Source organism: Podarcis liolepis, assembly GCF_965112155.1.
Source record: "Podarcis liolepis genome assembly, chromosome: 1".
Lineage (NCBI taxonomy): Eukaryota > Metazoa > Chordata > Lepidosauria > Squamata > Lacertidae > Podarcis > Podarcis liolepis.
In genome coordinates this window covers 17,370,943-17,385,942 of record NC_139554.1, presented here as the reverse complement: position 1 = coordinate 17,385,942, position 15,000 = coordinate 17,370,943, and the positions used below count along the sequence as shown (strand labels likewise).

Here is a 15,000-nt window from a genome sequence, read left to right as displayed (position 1 = left end):
AAAGGCGTGTGAGTGCAAATAATAACACACATGTGATTGAGATCTCCAGACAAAAAACTGATTTGTTGGAACAGCGGTATAACAGCTTCGTTTTATGTCTGTCTCTCATTGCATTTGTGAATTTCATTTGGAATCCATTACAGATATGATCTCTTCTACCTCAGTCTTTTTCAACACACAATGCAGGGCTGAATGGCCTTCTGTTTAAGTGTATATGTTTTCTCTAACTTCATTATCTCTTTTGCCAAATGCTGTTACTGCTTTGGATTTGGAAAATGCACAGAACTGTTAACGAACTTTACAAAGTTACAAACCATATAGCTTTCTGTTCTGAATTTAAGAAACGCAATCAAAGTGGAAGGGGCTAAACTTGCTGATCTGGATAATCAAGTAAATTTACAAACCTTGAGAAGTGGCTTATTTCCATGTGAAAGTTTATTCTTGGCTCTGATCCACGAGCGAGTTTATTCATGACACTGATTTGAAGGATCTGTGTGCATCTTTTCAAGCAATATGCTTTAAGATGATTCTTAAGATCAATTTCAAATTGTGTGCGGCATAATTAAGATTTGAAACTAAAGCAGTAAATTTGACTAAAAACTTCCTTAATTGGTTAGTATACTGTGGGAAGGCTCTCTTTGACAGTAGCAGCTGGTGTTTCCAGCAGCTGCTGGAGTTACCCATTTGTTCACCTTCCCACGGACAGGGCCTGCCACCTTCTTGGATGTGGGCAGCAGAGAGGAACAAGGAAATTGCTGTTTACTGCAATTTCATTGTACAGTGGTACCTCGGGTTACATACGCTTCAGGTTACAGACTCTGCTAACCCAGAAATAGTGCTTCAGGTTAAGAATTTTGCTTCAGGATAAGAACAGAAATTGTGCTCCAGTGGTGCGGCGGCAGCGGGAGGCCCCATTAGCTAAAGTGGTGCTTCAGGTTAAGAACAGTTTCAGGTTAAAAACGGACCACCGGAACGAATTAAGTACTTAATCCGTGGTACCACTGTACCATCTTCCTCTTGTTTCAATTGCACGGAGAAGCCAGGTGCTGTCCGAGGAAGGAGCATGGTGGTGCCAAGACCAATTTTGAAGCAGGGCCACTTGACTGTTGGAATTGGTAGCTGCTACAGTCATCTGAGGGCTTCCCACCATAAGGACTCTCCTGGGCATCACAATTTAAGAACGATATTGACAAGCTGGAATGTGTGCAGAGGAGGGCAACCAAGATGGATAAAGGGTGTGGAAAGAGGGAGCAAGCTTGTTTTCTCCTGCTGTGATTCACCAAACAGATTGCCCAGAGGAGCCCACAAAATCTGATGAAGGAATCATAGAATCGTAGAGTTGGAAGGGACCACAAGGGTCATCTAGTCCAACCCCCTGCAATGCAGGAATCTCAACTAAAGCGTCCAGGACGGGTGGCCATCCAACCTCTGCTTAAAAATATCCAACTTGAATGCATTGATCTGTAGCAGGAAAAACGAAGCTTGCTGCATCCTTCATGTTTTGGTTCACCATATTTGTGCATCCGTATGAGTGATTGATTGATTGTTTGATTGATTGATTGATTGATTGATTTTGAATTCCTCATGGAAATTCACCAGGATTTTAGTGCTCATTTATCCTGACATGAACAGTTTGTATGCAATTTTAGCCATTGTACACATTGTTTTCAAGCAGTTTCCCCTCACTCTAATGCATTTTTGTTTTCACCAAAATACGCTTTTAAAAATTATTACTATTTATTAAATTTTTGTGCTGTACCCTAATGTCTTCAGTAAATTAGGAGAACTGCAAATTTTGAAGGACAGCTGTGTTTCAGCTTGCGTATTGTTTCGCCGAGTATTTTAAGAGACTTGAGTGAAGTAAAGTGTGAACTGAACCGAATTATTCCGCCTTCCTCAGCTACGAAGGAAGAAAATTAAGGAAGTGTGCCCTGAGAATACGAGGGCAGCAAGCACACGAAGATTCTCACGGGTTTTATGTGTGCTGTCGCTCAAAATGTCGTAACGGTTGAGTTTCCATTTATATAACACTTCATGTAATTCTGATAGCAAGGGTTGTGAAGCTGATCATGGTTACCCCATAGGAGATGCTGGGAAGGAAATGGAGGCTGAGGAATTGTAATTTACGCAGGGTCAGTGAGTGCATGGCGGAGGTGAAATCTGAACCCAGGGCCCTTTGATTTATAGCTTAAGCTCACAAATAAACATTTCAGTACAGTGGTACCTCAGGTTAAGTACTTAATTCGTTCCGGAGGTCCGTACTTAACCTGAAACTGTTCTTAACCTGAAGCACCACTTTAGCTAATGGGGCCTCCTGCTGCCGCCGCACCGCCGGAGCACGATTTCTGTTCTCATCCTGAAGCAAAGTTCTTAACCTGAAGCACTATTTATGGGTTAGCGGAGTCTGTAACCTGAAGCATATGTAACCCGAGGTACCACTGTAATGTTGTTTCTCAGTGGTAAGGGGGGCAGGGCGCTTTTTTGGGTAAATTTGTGGTTTTACATTTGTTCTTACTTTCCTTTAGGATGATGATGATTATTTTGCTTTGTAGAAGAAATGTGAGATATTTCATGTATCTTGTGTTGTTGGCATGTTGATTTTTTTTGCTGGTTTTCAGTTGATTTTATAGTCTGTGTTTTGTTTTTGTCAAGTCACTTTGAGACTTCCATTTACTGTAAAAAGTGACTGATGAATGAAATAAATAATATAAATACTTGAAATAAACAAGATAACCGATGTCAATGCAAAAGGAGAGCTCTTTTCCTTTGTGCCCGTGGTGGCTGTGTGGAGGAAATGAGGGAAATGGTGGTTTTAAGCGAGGCAGAAGTTTGAGTAAACTGGCTTCATGTTATTGGCATCTGTCTGTCTCAGGAGACAATGAAGAGGTGCACCTTTGGGGGATGAAGCCAAACTGTTGGAGAATCTCATGCTCTACCAACCAAGTTAAATTGTTGACTATACTTGTTAATAAGTGGAAAAACATTTCGCCCTCTCCAAAGATGAGCGTTATGTTAGGTGCACTTAAAGAACCTCCTTAAATGTTACCTACAACCGCAGCTGCTACTTTCATGAATATATATAAAACATACAGTTCTACCTTGGTTATCAAATGGTTTAGCTGCTGAACAAATCGGATCCCGAACACTGCAAATGTGTTCCGGTTTGCAAATGTTTTTCGGGAGCCAAACATCCAACATGGCTTCCACTTGAGTGTAGGAAGCTCCTGCAGCCAATTGGAATCCGCGCCTTGGTTTTCGAACAGTTTCAGGAGTTGAACGGACTAAGGTCAAGAACCAAGGTACCACTGTATGTCCATTTCACGTTCGATCTGTTTGGAGTGAGCAGTTTGTGAGAACAGACCTGTGGCCTCTTTGCACTCTCTCACACGAACTTGTTAAGAGTAAGCAGAGCCGGGCGACCACATATGTCCTGTGCAAAATACCATGTCTTTTTTTTTTTTTTTTACAAATGGCTAAAAGTGGTTGAGGTTTACTGTGGCTCTCTTTACTGGCCTTTTCAAGCGCAGGAGATGTGTCATAGGCCTGTGACTTCCTCTAGGCTTGGAAGAAACAACAAGAAGCGATGTGAAAATATGATGCTGTTATTTCGTCCACTCGCATTGGTTAACCGATAGAAAGTAGACCGGCTAGGTCTGGGTCCTCACTATTTTGGTGTGGAAAGAACCCACATTTTCAGCTGCCTCCTCCTGAACTGCAGGATTTCCTGGTTTATGCTTCATTGTGGATTGCCCCTGTTGTGATAAATGAAGTCCTGTGGTCCAACGTGTGTTCGCCTTGGAACTGAAGGCACTTCAGTGTTGCAGCTATGCAGTTTTCCATGCACCTGCTGACACGAGTTGTGTGGCTGGAGTGAACCCAAATGTCAAACCGCCCTAGCCTCTTCACTGACAAAGCTGGCTGCACTGCCTTCATATATATCTCTCTCAGCTTTTAAAAAGCCAGCACTATTTTCAGAAAGAAAGCAATATCAGCAACACAGGCAGTTTCTGTGGAGGACTTCCATGTGTCCCCACTTTGTCTTGTGGCATTTAAAGAACTACTGACTCTTTTAAAACGCAGAGATGTTCATGCAGCTGCCATAGTACTGAAGCACCACTTTAGCTAATGGGGCCTCCTGCTGCCGCCGCGCCGCCGGAGCACGATTTCTGTTCTTATCCTGAAGCAAAGTTCTTAACCTGAAGCACTATTTCTGGGTTAGCAGAGTCTGTAACCTGAAGCGTATGTAACCTGAAGCGTATGTAACCCGAGGTACCACTGTATTTTAATATTCTGCTGGAAGCTACCATGAGTGGCTGGGGAAACCCAGCCAGATGGGTGGGGTATAAATATATTATTATTATTATTATTATTATTATTATTATTATTATTATTATTATCATTATCATTATCATCATCATCATCATCTGTGCACTCGTAACTCAGAGAAGGAGCTTCCCCTTGCAACGTGTGGGTAATGCTTGCCGTTCTTCCTCCCTGAACACCCACCCTTCAGATTCCAGCCAGGGTAGGGAGATGCATAAATACTTAGGGGACCTTAAAATGTAGTTAGCCACTCACTCAGAAACCTTGCACGTGCAGAAGGGCTGTGTCTCTTTGGCAGAGCACATGATTTTCATGCAAAATGTCACAGGTTTGATCCCCAGCTGGTGGGGCCTGGAAAATCCCCTGTCTAAAACCCCGGAGAGCTGCTGCCAATCAGTGTAGACAATACTGAGCTAGATGGACCGATGGTATAAAGCAGCTTCCTCTGTTCCTGCTTCCTATTTTTGGTGTTCTGTGGTTTGTTAAATCAGTCTCTTCTGTTCTGTACGTTAGGAAATAACGCGTCTTAAATATGAAGCCGGAAACAGGCTTTGACTTATTGCGAAAGTGCTCAGAGGCTGTGTGTCCAATGTGACGGCTAATATTAGCTGCAGCTACAACATGTTTTCTAGGATCATCAGCTGATTAAAGAATTTATCCTGCGCCCTTTTTTACTGATTGGTCACTCATTTGTGAACCAAGTAAAGTTGAATAAATGCACAGGTTACTAAAACTTCATTACAGGTGCCGTTATAAAACATTGGAGGAAATATATGATAACATTTCAATTAATAAACCAACGTTATTCCTTTTTTAGAGGGTAGGATAAGCTTTACAATCTTTTCCACATTTGTTCCCCGCTGTAAAGCCAAAATAGTCTCATAATAAATGAGAGACACAGCCCTTCTGCACGTGCAAGTTGCATCACCACCATTTATTTATATTTGATTAAAAGGACATTCCCTCTTCATTCTGCTACATGTATTTAAAATAAATAAATAAATAAATAGAATTTTCAGTTATACATTTCCCCCAGTAAATTATCCACCAGTAAAATAGTACATTCATCAACTTCCCTTCTCCTTCTTTCATGGCACTTTTAATTTTCTCATTATTACTCCATATTCTATTCCAACCATCTAATCCCCCCCCTTTACATATTACTTCAATTTAGATTATACTGTTGCATTTACCTTAATCCTGCTAGGATTTTCACTTGCTTGCAGTTATTTTCCAAGTATTCCACAAATATTTTCCATTCATCTTTATAAACTCTGTCTTGTTCTCTTATTCGGCTGGTTAGACCTGCTAACTCTGCATACTCCCATCATTTTAAGCTGCCATTCTGCCTTCTTTGGGACCTATCCCACCCTCCATTTTGGGGCTAACAAAATCTGAGCTACTGTAGCTGCGTACATAAATATTCTGCAACATGTTATTGATGCAGTAATAGTACATTAGTAGTTAATTTATACGCACAATTGTTAGGGATTTATTTTTATTTATTTTGTTATTTATTATTGTTTTTTATTTATTTTATTATTTCACCACAGTTATATCCTGCTCCATTGCATTGAAAACTTTAAGATTAAAACATTGAAGACAGTTATGGTGAGAAATTTAGTGCAGCAATTTCTAGAGCACCACAGATGTCCCCATCCCTGTTTTAGACCATTGGCCCATCTGGCCCCAGCAGTTCCACTGTGACTGACAAGAGATTCTCCAGTTACAGATAGGTAGCCGTGTTGGTCTGCCATAGTCAAAATAAAAAAATTCCTTCCAGTAGCACCTTAAAGACCAACTAAGTTAGTTCTTGGTATGAGCTTTCGTGTGCATGCACACTTCTTCAGATACACTGAAGAAGTGTATCTGAAGAAGTGTGCATGCACACGAAAGCTCATACCAAGAACTAACTTAGTTGGTCTTTAAGGTGCTACTGGAAGAGATTCTCCAGAGTGCCAAGGAGTGATCCACCTTTCCCAGTTCTGCCACCCAAGATCTTTGTCGCGGAAGATGCCAGCATCTGAACCTGGGACCTTTTGCATTCAAAACAGCGCAGTAGTGCTGAGCTACTGCCAAACATGAGGTTATGGTCTTTGCATGACGGATTCTACTTTGGTCCTTAATGATTTAGAGAATAAGAGGCACCACAGTCCATCTCCTGCATCAGCTTGACTGGAAAGACTATGAGCTACAGCACTCTTCCACAGCTGCGACTCATTTATCACCAGATGTGCCAGCAGATGTATGGCCTCTGCTTAAACCAGCAACGCTACATCTCTTCCTCCTCTTCAGTAATGCCAGGGACTACAAAAATGCATTGCATTGCATCATTGTGCTCCAAGAGTTTCCCTGCCTGCACCTCGACTTCATTGGGGTTCAGGAAACCCAGAATGTAATGATGTAAAATGACATTGCAAAAAAAAACTCAGGCATCCCTGGGAGAAGGAGTCGGGCTGCTGTTTTGTTTTGATTTTTGCATCAGTCCTATGTCTGTTGTAGCATCTCGTTCTGGCCTCTGGGTTGGAAGAGATTATTGTGCGCCAAGTGTTTCCATGTGTTCTTTGGGACTGTCTTACCCATTCATTCCAGCCCTCTCCATTAATCACACAGCACACTACAGTATCCCTATTGTTAGGATGCCGTGTTTGGGATTGTTCCAGTGGAAAACGTTACTGCAGCCATTGTTTTTGCCCATTTTGAAGAGAGAAATGTGTTCTGAGTGACTATCCCATTTCTGTGAACCAAAGCCTTTGTCAGCATTTACTAAAGATGCCGTAGGTTTTCCTAGTGCAATTGCCTAGGTTCCCACCTTGCATATAAAGGAAACTAAAGCTGAATATTATTTTGAGCAAGTCAGATCAAGGGTCTATTTGGTCCAGAATCCTCTTTCCAACAGTGGTTATTTCAATTTGGAGTGCAACCTGGACTAAGTTGGTGCAAGTGTTCGTTCAGTGCTTGTGACAACGCTAATGATGTCATGCGCTTTGGGGGCGCTATGCCACCCAATGGGAGTATGATTACACACGAACAGGAAGGTCTGTTGCTCAGTGGTAGAGCATCTGCTTTGCCATCAAAAGGTCTTAGGTTCAGTCCCCAGCACCTCCAGGTTGGCTAGGAGAGAGACTGTCCGAACCCCTGGAGAGCCATTGCCATTCAGTATAGAAAAGGGACGCTGTGGGTTAAACCACAGAGCCTAGGACTTGCTGATCAGAAAGTAGGCGGTTCAAATCCCCGCGTCTCGGTGAGCTCCCGTTGCTCGGTCCCTGCTCCTGCCAACCTAGTAGTTTGAAAGCACATCAAGTGCAAGTAGATAAATAGGTACCGCTCTGGCGGGAAGGTAAACAGCATTTCCTTTGCTGCTCTGGTTCGCCAGAAGCGGCTTAGTCATGCTGGCCACATGACCCGGAAGCTGTATGCCAGCTCCCTCGGCCAATAAAGTGAGATGAGCGCCGCAACCCCAGAGTCGACCACGACTGGACCTAATGGTCAGGGGTCCCTTTACCTTTATAGAAAAGATTAAGCTAGATAGGCAAATGATCTGACTATCACATTTCATGGCAGGATGCTACTACTGCTGAGTCCTTAAAGGGAGGACTTGCGTGGAACTCACTAGCATCAATGCGAGTATGAAGGAGACTTTGAAACTGGGCTGTGTGGCTTTGCTTGGGACTTGACCAAGGCTTCCTGCAGAGCTAAAATAGGGGAAGAAGGCACATCTTGCCTTTTCAGAGTACTGATCTGAAACCATTCCTACCCTGATCAAACCAAATAGGCGTCTTCGTCTCCCAGGCGGAAAGTACAGTTTTGCAAATTTGAACCCAGGAACCCAGCTGGCAGATCCTCCACGCGTGATGTGACCAGTAAGCTTGCTCCTACCTTGAGATATGAGTTGTCATTAACAAAAAGATTGATAAGGATAAACACATTGATATTCATATGTGGCACATTGAAGTTTATTTTTAAAAAGGAAGCTGGCCTACCTCGAACTATAGTTGGAAAGAGAATATTGATTGCTGAGTTTCAGTTCTACTAATATGCATGCCTGTCATTTCAGCTGAAGGGCGCAGTGTCTTCTCTTATAGACATATATTAGTTTTCAGCCTGACAAGGGGGTTGTCCAGACCTCACCTTGAAACTAGTCAGATTCAGCAGTTGTGCAAGCTAACTCCATCTTATTTGGTACATGAGAATGCACACTTTGCTCTTCCTGGGTATATATAATGAATGCTATTGCCTTTTTTCCCATCAAGTGTTGCAGGTCCAGCCTACCAAAACTGAATGGTAGGGATAAGTTTTTGAATTACATGTTCTTGATTGTAGTCTTAGCAGCATTTACCAGGACGTTGGTCAATTGCTCAGAAATCTTACTAATTTTATTTTTTTTATCTTCCTGATATAACACTGCAGCAGTATGAGAATTCTTCCGCTGTTCTGAACCAATTCCAGAGGGAAGGGAATGATGGCTTCTGGTCTCAGCCTGTGGAAAATGCACGGCTGCCTGCGTATGGCTTGTGGAAGGGATGTCTCCTGTGGGTTGCAGAGTAAATGCTGCTGATTTGCAGCAGCTGCCTTAGAAAGATAACGCTCCCCTGCCAAAAAGAGAAAAGGCACTTCTGTTGCAGTCGGGCTTTAGAAGCTCTCCCTGTGTAGCAATCCAGAGAACTCTTTTAACGTTATGCTTCCCCGATTGTGGAAGCAGCTCGGGTTATAAGCCCTTTAAAATGAGTTAGGCATTGTGCTGCTGCTGCTCCTGTCTTTGGTGAAAGTATGAAACGGCCTAAGCAGATCATGCCGGCACAACCTAAAAGGTTTGCTATGCTTGAGCTGCTTCCAGTGGCTTGCACAGGCCCACCCAATCTTCTGCTCTGATTATTTACTACTGCTTCCTAGCACAAAGTGGCCTGATTGGTGTATCATCGCTTTGGTGGCATGGATAGCCAGTGAAAACCACATCTGCAGAGCCAGAACTCCACATTGCAGTGTGTCGGTTATGTAGTTGGGCTGGTTCATTCCCATGCTGGCAGCCCTAATAAAGATACAATGCCGAATTGTGGGTTCTTCCAGACAACCTGTTTGTTTAGCATTCATCTTAGTTTGTTTGCAAAAGGTTATGCTAAGTTTGGTCTCTGTAGAGCATTAATTCTGGTTTGCTTGCAGGGAGGTCATACGACAATTAGCATTCGTCCTGAATTCATCCTGAATTATACACCCTCCCATTAATCATTTTCCCACCCCTTACTTTTCCATTCAGTTCCCTGTCACTTCCTAACCTCAAAAAGTCTGGAGGTTTTTTGGGGATAGATCTATTGCCCCAGAGAGGGACGCGGATGGCACTGTGGGTTAAATCAGAGAGCCTAGGACTTGCTGATCAGAAGGTCGGTGGTTCGAATCCCCGCGACGGGGTGAGCTCCCGTTGCTCGGTCCCTGCTCCTGCCAACCTAGCAGTTCAAAAGCACGTCAAAGTGCAAGTAGATAAATAGGTACCGCTCAGGCAGGAAGGTAAATGGCGTTTCCGTGCACTGCTCTGGTTTTCCCAGAAGCGGCTTAGTCATGCTGGCCACATGACCTGGAAGCTGTACGCTGGCTCCCTCGGCCAATAAAGCAAGATGAGCGGCACAACCCCAGAGTCGTCCACAACTGGACCTAATGGCCAGGGGTCCCTTTACTTTTACCTTTATTGCCCCAGAGTGCTATAATCCACTTTAATTTCACAAACCTACATATCCTGTACTGTATTCATTTTGGTCCCTCCCACAAAATACTGACAGTGTGGAAGCAACCAAAGTGTGATGGTTATAGGTACCCAGGTGCACTGGACATCCTGTACTTGGGTGGGGGGCAGTTTTCAAGTGTGGAAATAGTAAACCGTAGCTTCTTGCATCAATTTTTTTAATCTCTCTGGACTTCCCCCTAAAATTTTGGCCACATGGATGCCGTTGCTGTTGAGTATAAGCAATGGGGCCCTCTGGGATGCTTCTCAACCACCAGAAATCTTCCTGGACTGACCTGTGCCCACAACTGGTTGGTTCTGTAGTGTGTGTAATATAAGGCAATTATGAGCATGAAGAAACTCTACTCCATACAATGTTTGTGTTGTTGTTGGTTATAGTTTGCATAGTGGGAAATATTGTCATTTGTTACTAAAGCACCCCGTGTCTCAGAATGCAGGTTACACTATGGATTGTAAAACAGTGGTGTTTCATTGGGTCAGCTGCAAGCTCTGAAATGCTCTGTCTATTGCTTCAACACCCTATTACTGAGACACTTCTCTCGGACTAGCTCAGCTAGGAAGAAGTGGCCTGGATTGTGGTGATGGTGGAAAACAGTGGGCTGATGAAAAGTCACACCTAGGGAAGCAGCAAAAATTTGCTTCAGTGCATATTTAAAGTCGAATCTGCTTAATTTGTAATGTGTGAACTAAATCTCTGAATTTTGCAATGCACTTCTCAAACCAAGTATTGTGGACAGAAATGCATCTGTTAGGGTAAAGTGTGCATAAAAAATTGTATATATTAGTGAAAATAACATACAGAAATTTTTGCTTTGCAAAAATATGTATGTTGGGCAAAATTGCATAGAAACACAGAAACCCATACATGAAATCTGCCGTAAAATGCCCATGAAGTTTCATGAGGACTTAAAAAAAAAAAAGCAGACTGCTGTGGAAAAATGAAGAAATGAATTTAAGATTGAAAAAAGGAGAGACTACCAGGTTTGACATATTAACTCACCCATATACACACAACCTCTTGCTTAACATTTTGGAGTCATTCCCACCACACTTTTTAAATTTTATTAAAATGCAAAATCAAGCATACAACAAAATCATAACAGAAAACAGGTATGACATATCAAAGCAGACCACTTCTTTAAAAGTGTCCACTTTCTAAATCATGGGTCTGCATCCGCAACATCTAGATTGGTCCTAAGTTAGGGAGTGATATGCCAATAGCATGGTTCTGGAAAGATTTTGCAAAATAAATGACTCCTTCTTCACATTGAAAGGCAGCAGAATTGAAATGCTTTTTACAAAAGCTTGTTTTAGTGTTTATGAAACTGGCAAAAACACACTCATCCTGTCTGCTTTTGATGTCCTGCCCACACACTAATTTTGGGTTGTGAAATTATTATTTTTAATGGAACATTAACTGGCTTAATGCGTGCAAATGGGTTCTTATTGTTCCTTTGCATTCTACATTTAAATGCTCTATAATGGAATACTTCAAAACATAAATTATAAATTTTGTAAAATATCACCATATCTCATGTCTTTGCTGCTTTGAATTTGCCAAAGACAGCCAATATTAGAACATTACACAGGGCCTTCGTAGAACTAAGAGTCCAGCAGATTTCCATCAGCATATTTAGAGGGGAGATATCAGGGAATTCCCATATGGATATATATATATATATGAATGCAATAAGGGTAGAAGACATTATATACTATCTGCTGATTTGCCCCCTGTATACAGGGAAATTTACCGGTATATTGCCTATTCTTAATTGCCATCCAAGTCGATCTGCACAGGATCAGCTGAGCTTCTCGCAGATAAATATCTATACATTACACACCAGGTTTTACATTACACACCAGCCAAATTTGCAATGGCAGCCAAGAAGCTCCGTTCTAGCTATGTGAATGCACTGCGATGTTAAATTTTACTATTGTAAATTTCTTTTATGCTGTAAACTGCTACAGGTTACGTTGTATGATTTTAGAAGTTTTCCTTTTATTCTCTGTCGTCCATTGTGTAGGCCTTTGGCTATCTACAATGAAATGGGCTGGTATTGATTTAGAACATTAGAACAAATAGCTATTATGGGACTACAAAATATACCGTTGTGCTAGGGTGTTACTTCTGTAGTTTACTTAGCAGCCGTAAAACTCTTCCCAGAATCTGTAAGAACCAGATTGGAGGCCCTTCTTGAAACTGGGGGATTTTCTCCAACCCAGTAGAGTGACCCAGCACCAAGGACTTGAGTTGGAGATGAGATAATGGCCTGCAATGCTTCTACATGGCAGTTCCTGCAAAGAAACTGCAAGCAGCATGGGCAAATTGAATGCCATTAGCAGAAGCCAATACAGCAGGACACTTAAAAGCACACACACACACATTTAAATGTACTAAGTTGGGAAGACGGGCCCATGTCCTAGTGGAAACACATGTTTCTGCATGCATATGACCACAGGTTCAATAACTACCGCCTCCAGTAAAATGATCCTTGGTAGCATGCTGGACCCTGCATCTATCTGTCTGGGGTCTTAGAAAGTCTCTGCTGGTGAGACTAGGTAATACTGGACAAACAGGATCAAGGGCCTGAACCTTTATAAGGCAAATCCATATGTGCATGGATATAGAACCACAAAAATAACCAAACTTCTTATCACTTGCTCAGCATCTTGTAATTGTGAGAGTGGGCAAATCCTATTAAGTGGCCATGTACACAAAGCAGTTTTCGTCATGCAATGTAAGTCAGTGTTGTAGCAGAACTCTCCAAAGATAGCTGAGCAAGTACTGGAATGATCAACTACGAGCATAAAAAGCTTCTTTACATGAAGTTGGACATTTGATCCAACTAGTCTAGTATTATCTGAATCAAGAGCTGTTCAACAGTGGAATGGGCTCCTTTGGGAGTTTGTGGACTCTACGTACTTCATTGGAGGTTTTAAGCAGAGGTTGGATGGCCATCCGTCCTGGACGCTTTAGTTGAGATTCTTGCATTGCTGGGGGTAGGCTGAGATGGCTCTCGGGGTCCCTTCCAGCTCTACAATTCTATGATTCTTATAAGGAAGGAGATCCTATCCTTTCAACTGTTGTTAGACTCCAGCTCCCATCTGCTCAAGCCAATGTACCCAAGGGTCAGGCGTGATCAGAGTTGGAATCCAATGACATCCATAGGGCCATAGGTTCCCCATCCCTGATTTACATCAACTAGTTTCATACAAGGGGATGCGGGTGGCGCTGTGGTCTAAACCACTGAGCCTCTTGGGCTTGCTGATCAGAAGGTCAGCGGTTCGAATCCCCGCGACGGGGTAAGCTCCTGTTGTTTAGTCCCAGCTCCTACCTACCTAGCAGTTCAAAAGCACATCAAAGTGCAAGTAGATAAATAGGTACCGCTCCGGCAGGAAGGTAAACGGCATTTCCATGTGCTGCTCTGGTTTGCCAGAAGCGGCTTAGTCATGTTGGCCACATGACCTGGAAGCTGTCTGCGGACAAATGCCAGCTCCCTCGGGCTATAGAGCGAGATGAGCGCTGCAACCCCAGAATCGTCCAGGACTGGACTTAACTTTCAGGGGTACCTTTACCTTTACCTTTAGTTTCATACAAAGATTCAGACAGAAGCTTTTCCCAGCTTGTGGTCTGTCACTGAACAGCAGCCCCTGTCCCCACAACAAACAGCAAACAGCTGTAGCACTCTGGAATATAAAATGTTTTAATAAAATGTCAAAGTAGTATTGATATTTCTCTATCTCTCGGATTACAAGATGTGTCATGGATCCTATGCCTTCCATTGCCTTTTGTTAATGCTTTTCATTTGCTTCCTTTGCAGTGAACAGAGTATTTGCCAAGCCCGGGCGTCAGTTATGGTCTACGACGATACCAGTAAGAAATGGGTGCCAATAAAGCCCGGCCAACAAGGCTTCAGCCGAATCAACATCTACCACAACACTGCCAGTAACACATTTAGAGTAGTCGGAGTTAAACTACAAGATCAGCAAGTGAGTAACTGTGGCTTCTTGCAATTTCCTGTCTGTATGTTTTAAAATAAAAACCAATAAGCAGGGCCTGTGGTTTTGTGCTTTAAAAAAACAACCCCCAAACCAATAGATAGATAGATAGATAGATAGATAGATAGATAGATAGATAGATAGATAGATAGATGATGGATAAATAGTCCCGCCTTGAAGCCTGTAGCCAGAATACATTATGTACGCTGAGTGTAGATGTACAAAAGTCTGCAAAAATCCAAATTATCTTTCCAAAGGCCATGAAAACAAAAAGGAAACTATTTTTTCTGAAGGAGGAAAGGATGATGAGTATTATCACAGAATACCTACTCATTGGCTAACACTGGGGTGGCGGACACATGATACATTTATATCACATTCCTCCTACCTCCAAATCCTGGAATACCCCTCCCAGAGCTAAAATTCTCAGCACCTTTAAACTCTAGTTTCCATGATAATTGGGGGTCTGGAATGTGCTGTATGGTATGTATGCAGGCTGAAACTGCATTGGATTTTTTATTTTAAAAAATGCCCAGATGGCTACACTGTGCGCTTTCCACTTATCTCTCATCAGCTTGTGGTAAATAACACAGACTGTGTAACGTTCCACTTCTCTGTCCCCTCTGAGGGTTTGGTGAGTGGCTGGAAAGAGCCCCCACCCCAAATCTTTCTATTTGTATAAGAGAGACGAAATCAGTATTTTAAAAGCCAGAGAAGTGTCTTCATCTGATTACAGTAGAATGAAGGGAGAGCTTTGGGGCTTTAAATTGAAACCACTGAGTGTGTATTTTTAAATCTGCCGTTTCATTGGCTCCGACTACTTAAGCCCCCCGGTTCTGATAATCTTACATGTGTGACCTCATCGTAGTTCACGAGCTTTGTATATTTGCGGTGGCTCCCAATTTTTATTGTAGACTATATGACTCGAATGGGTGGGTGCAATT

General features: G+C 42.5%; 1 protein-coding gene across 23 annotated transcripts in view; it reads left to right on the top strand.

Annotated features, from left to right (window-relative positions):
• The window catches only part of EVL (Enah/Vasp-like), a 154,817-nt gene that overhangs the window by 69,293 nt on the left and 70,524 nt on the right, over positions 1 to 15,000 (top strand). For all 23 annotated transcript variants that reach the window (XM_083517727.1, XM_083517726.1, XM_083517725.1 and 20 more), the window contains exon 2: positions 13,879 to 14,047. In XM_083517727.1, coding sequence (XP_083373853.1) covers positions 13,879 to 14,047 — 169 coding nt within the window. The remainder of the gene's footprint in view (positions 1 to 13,878; positions 14,048 to 15,000) is intronic.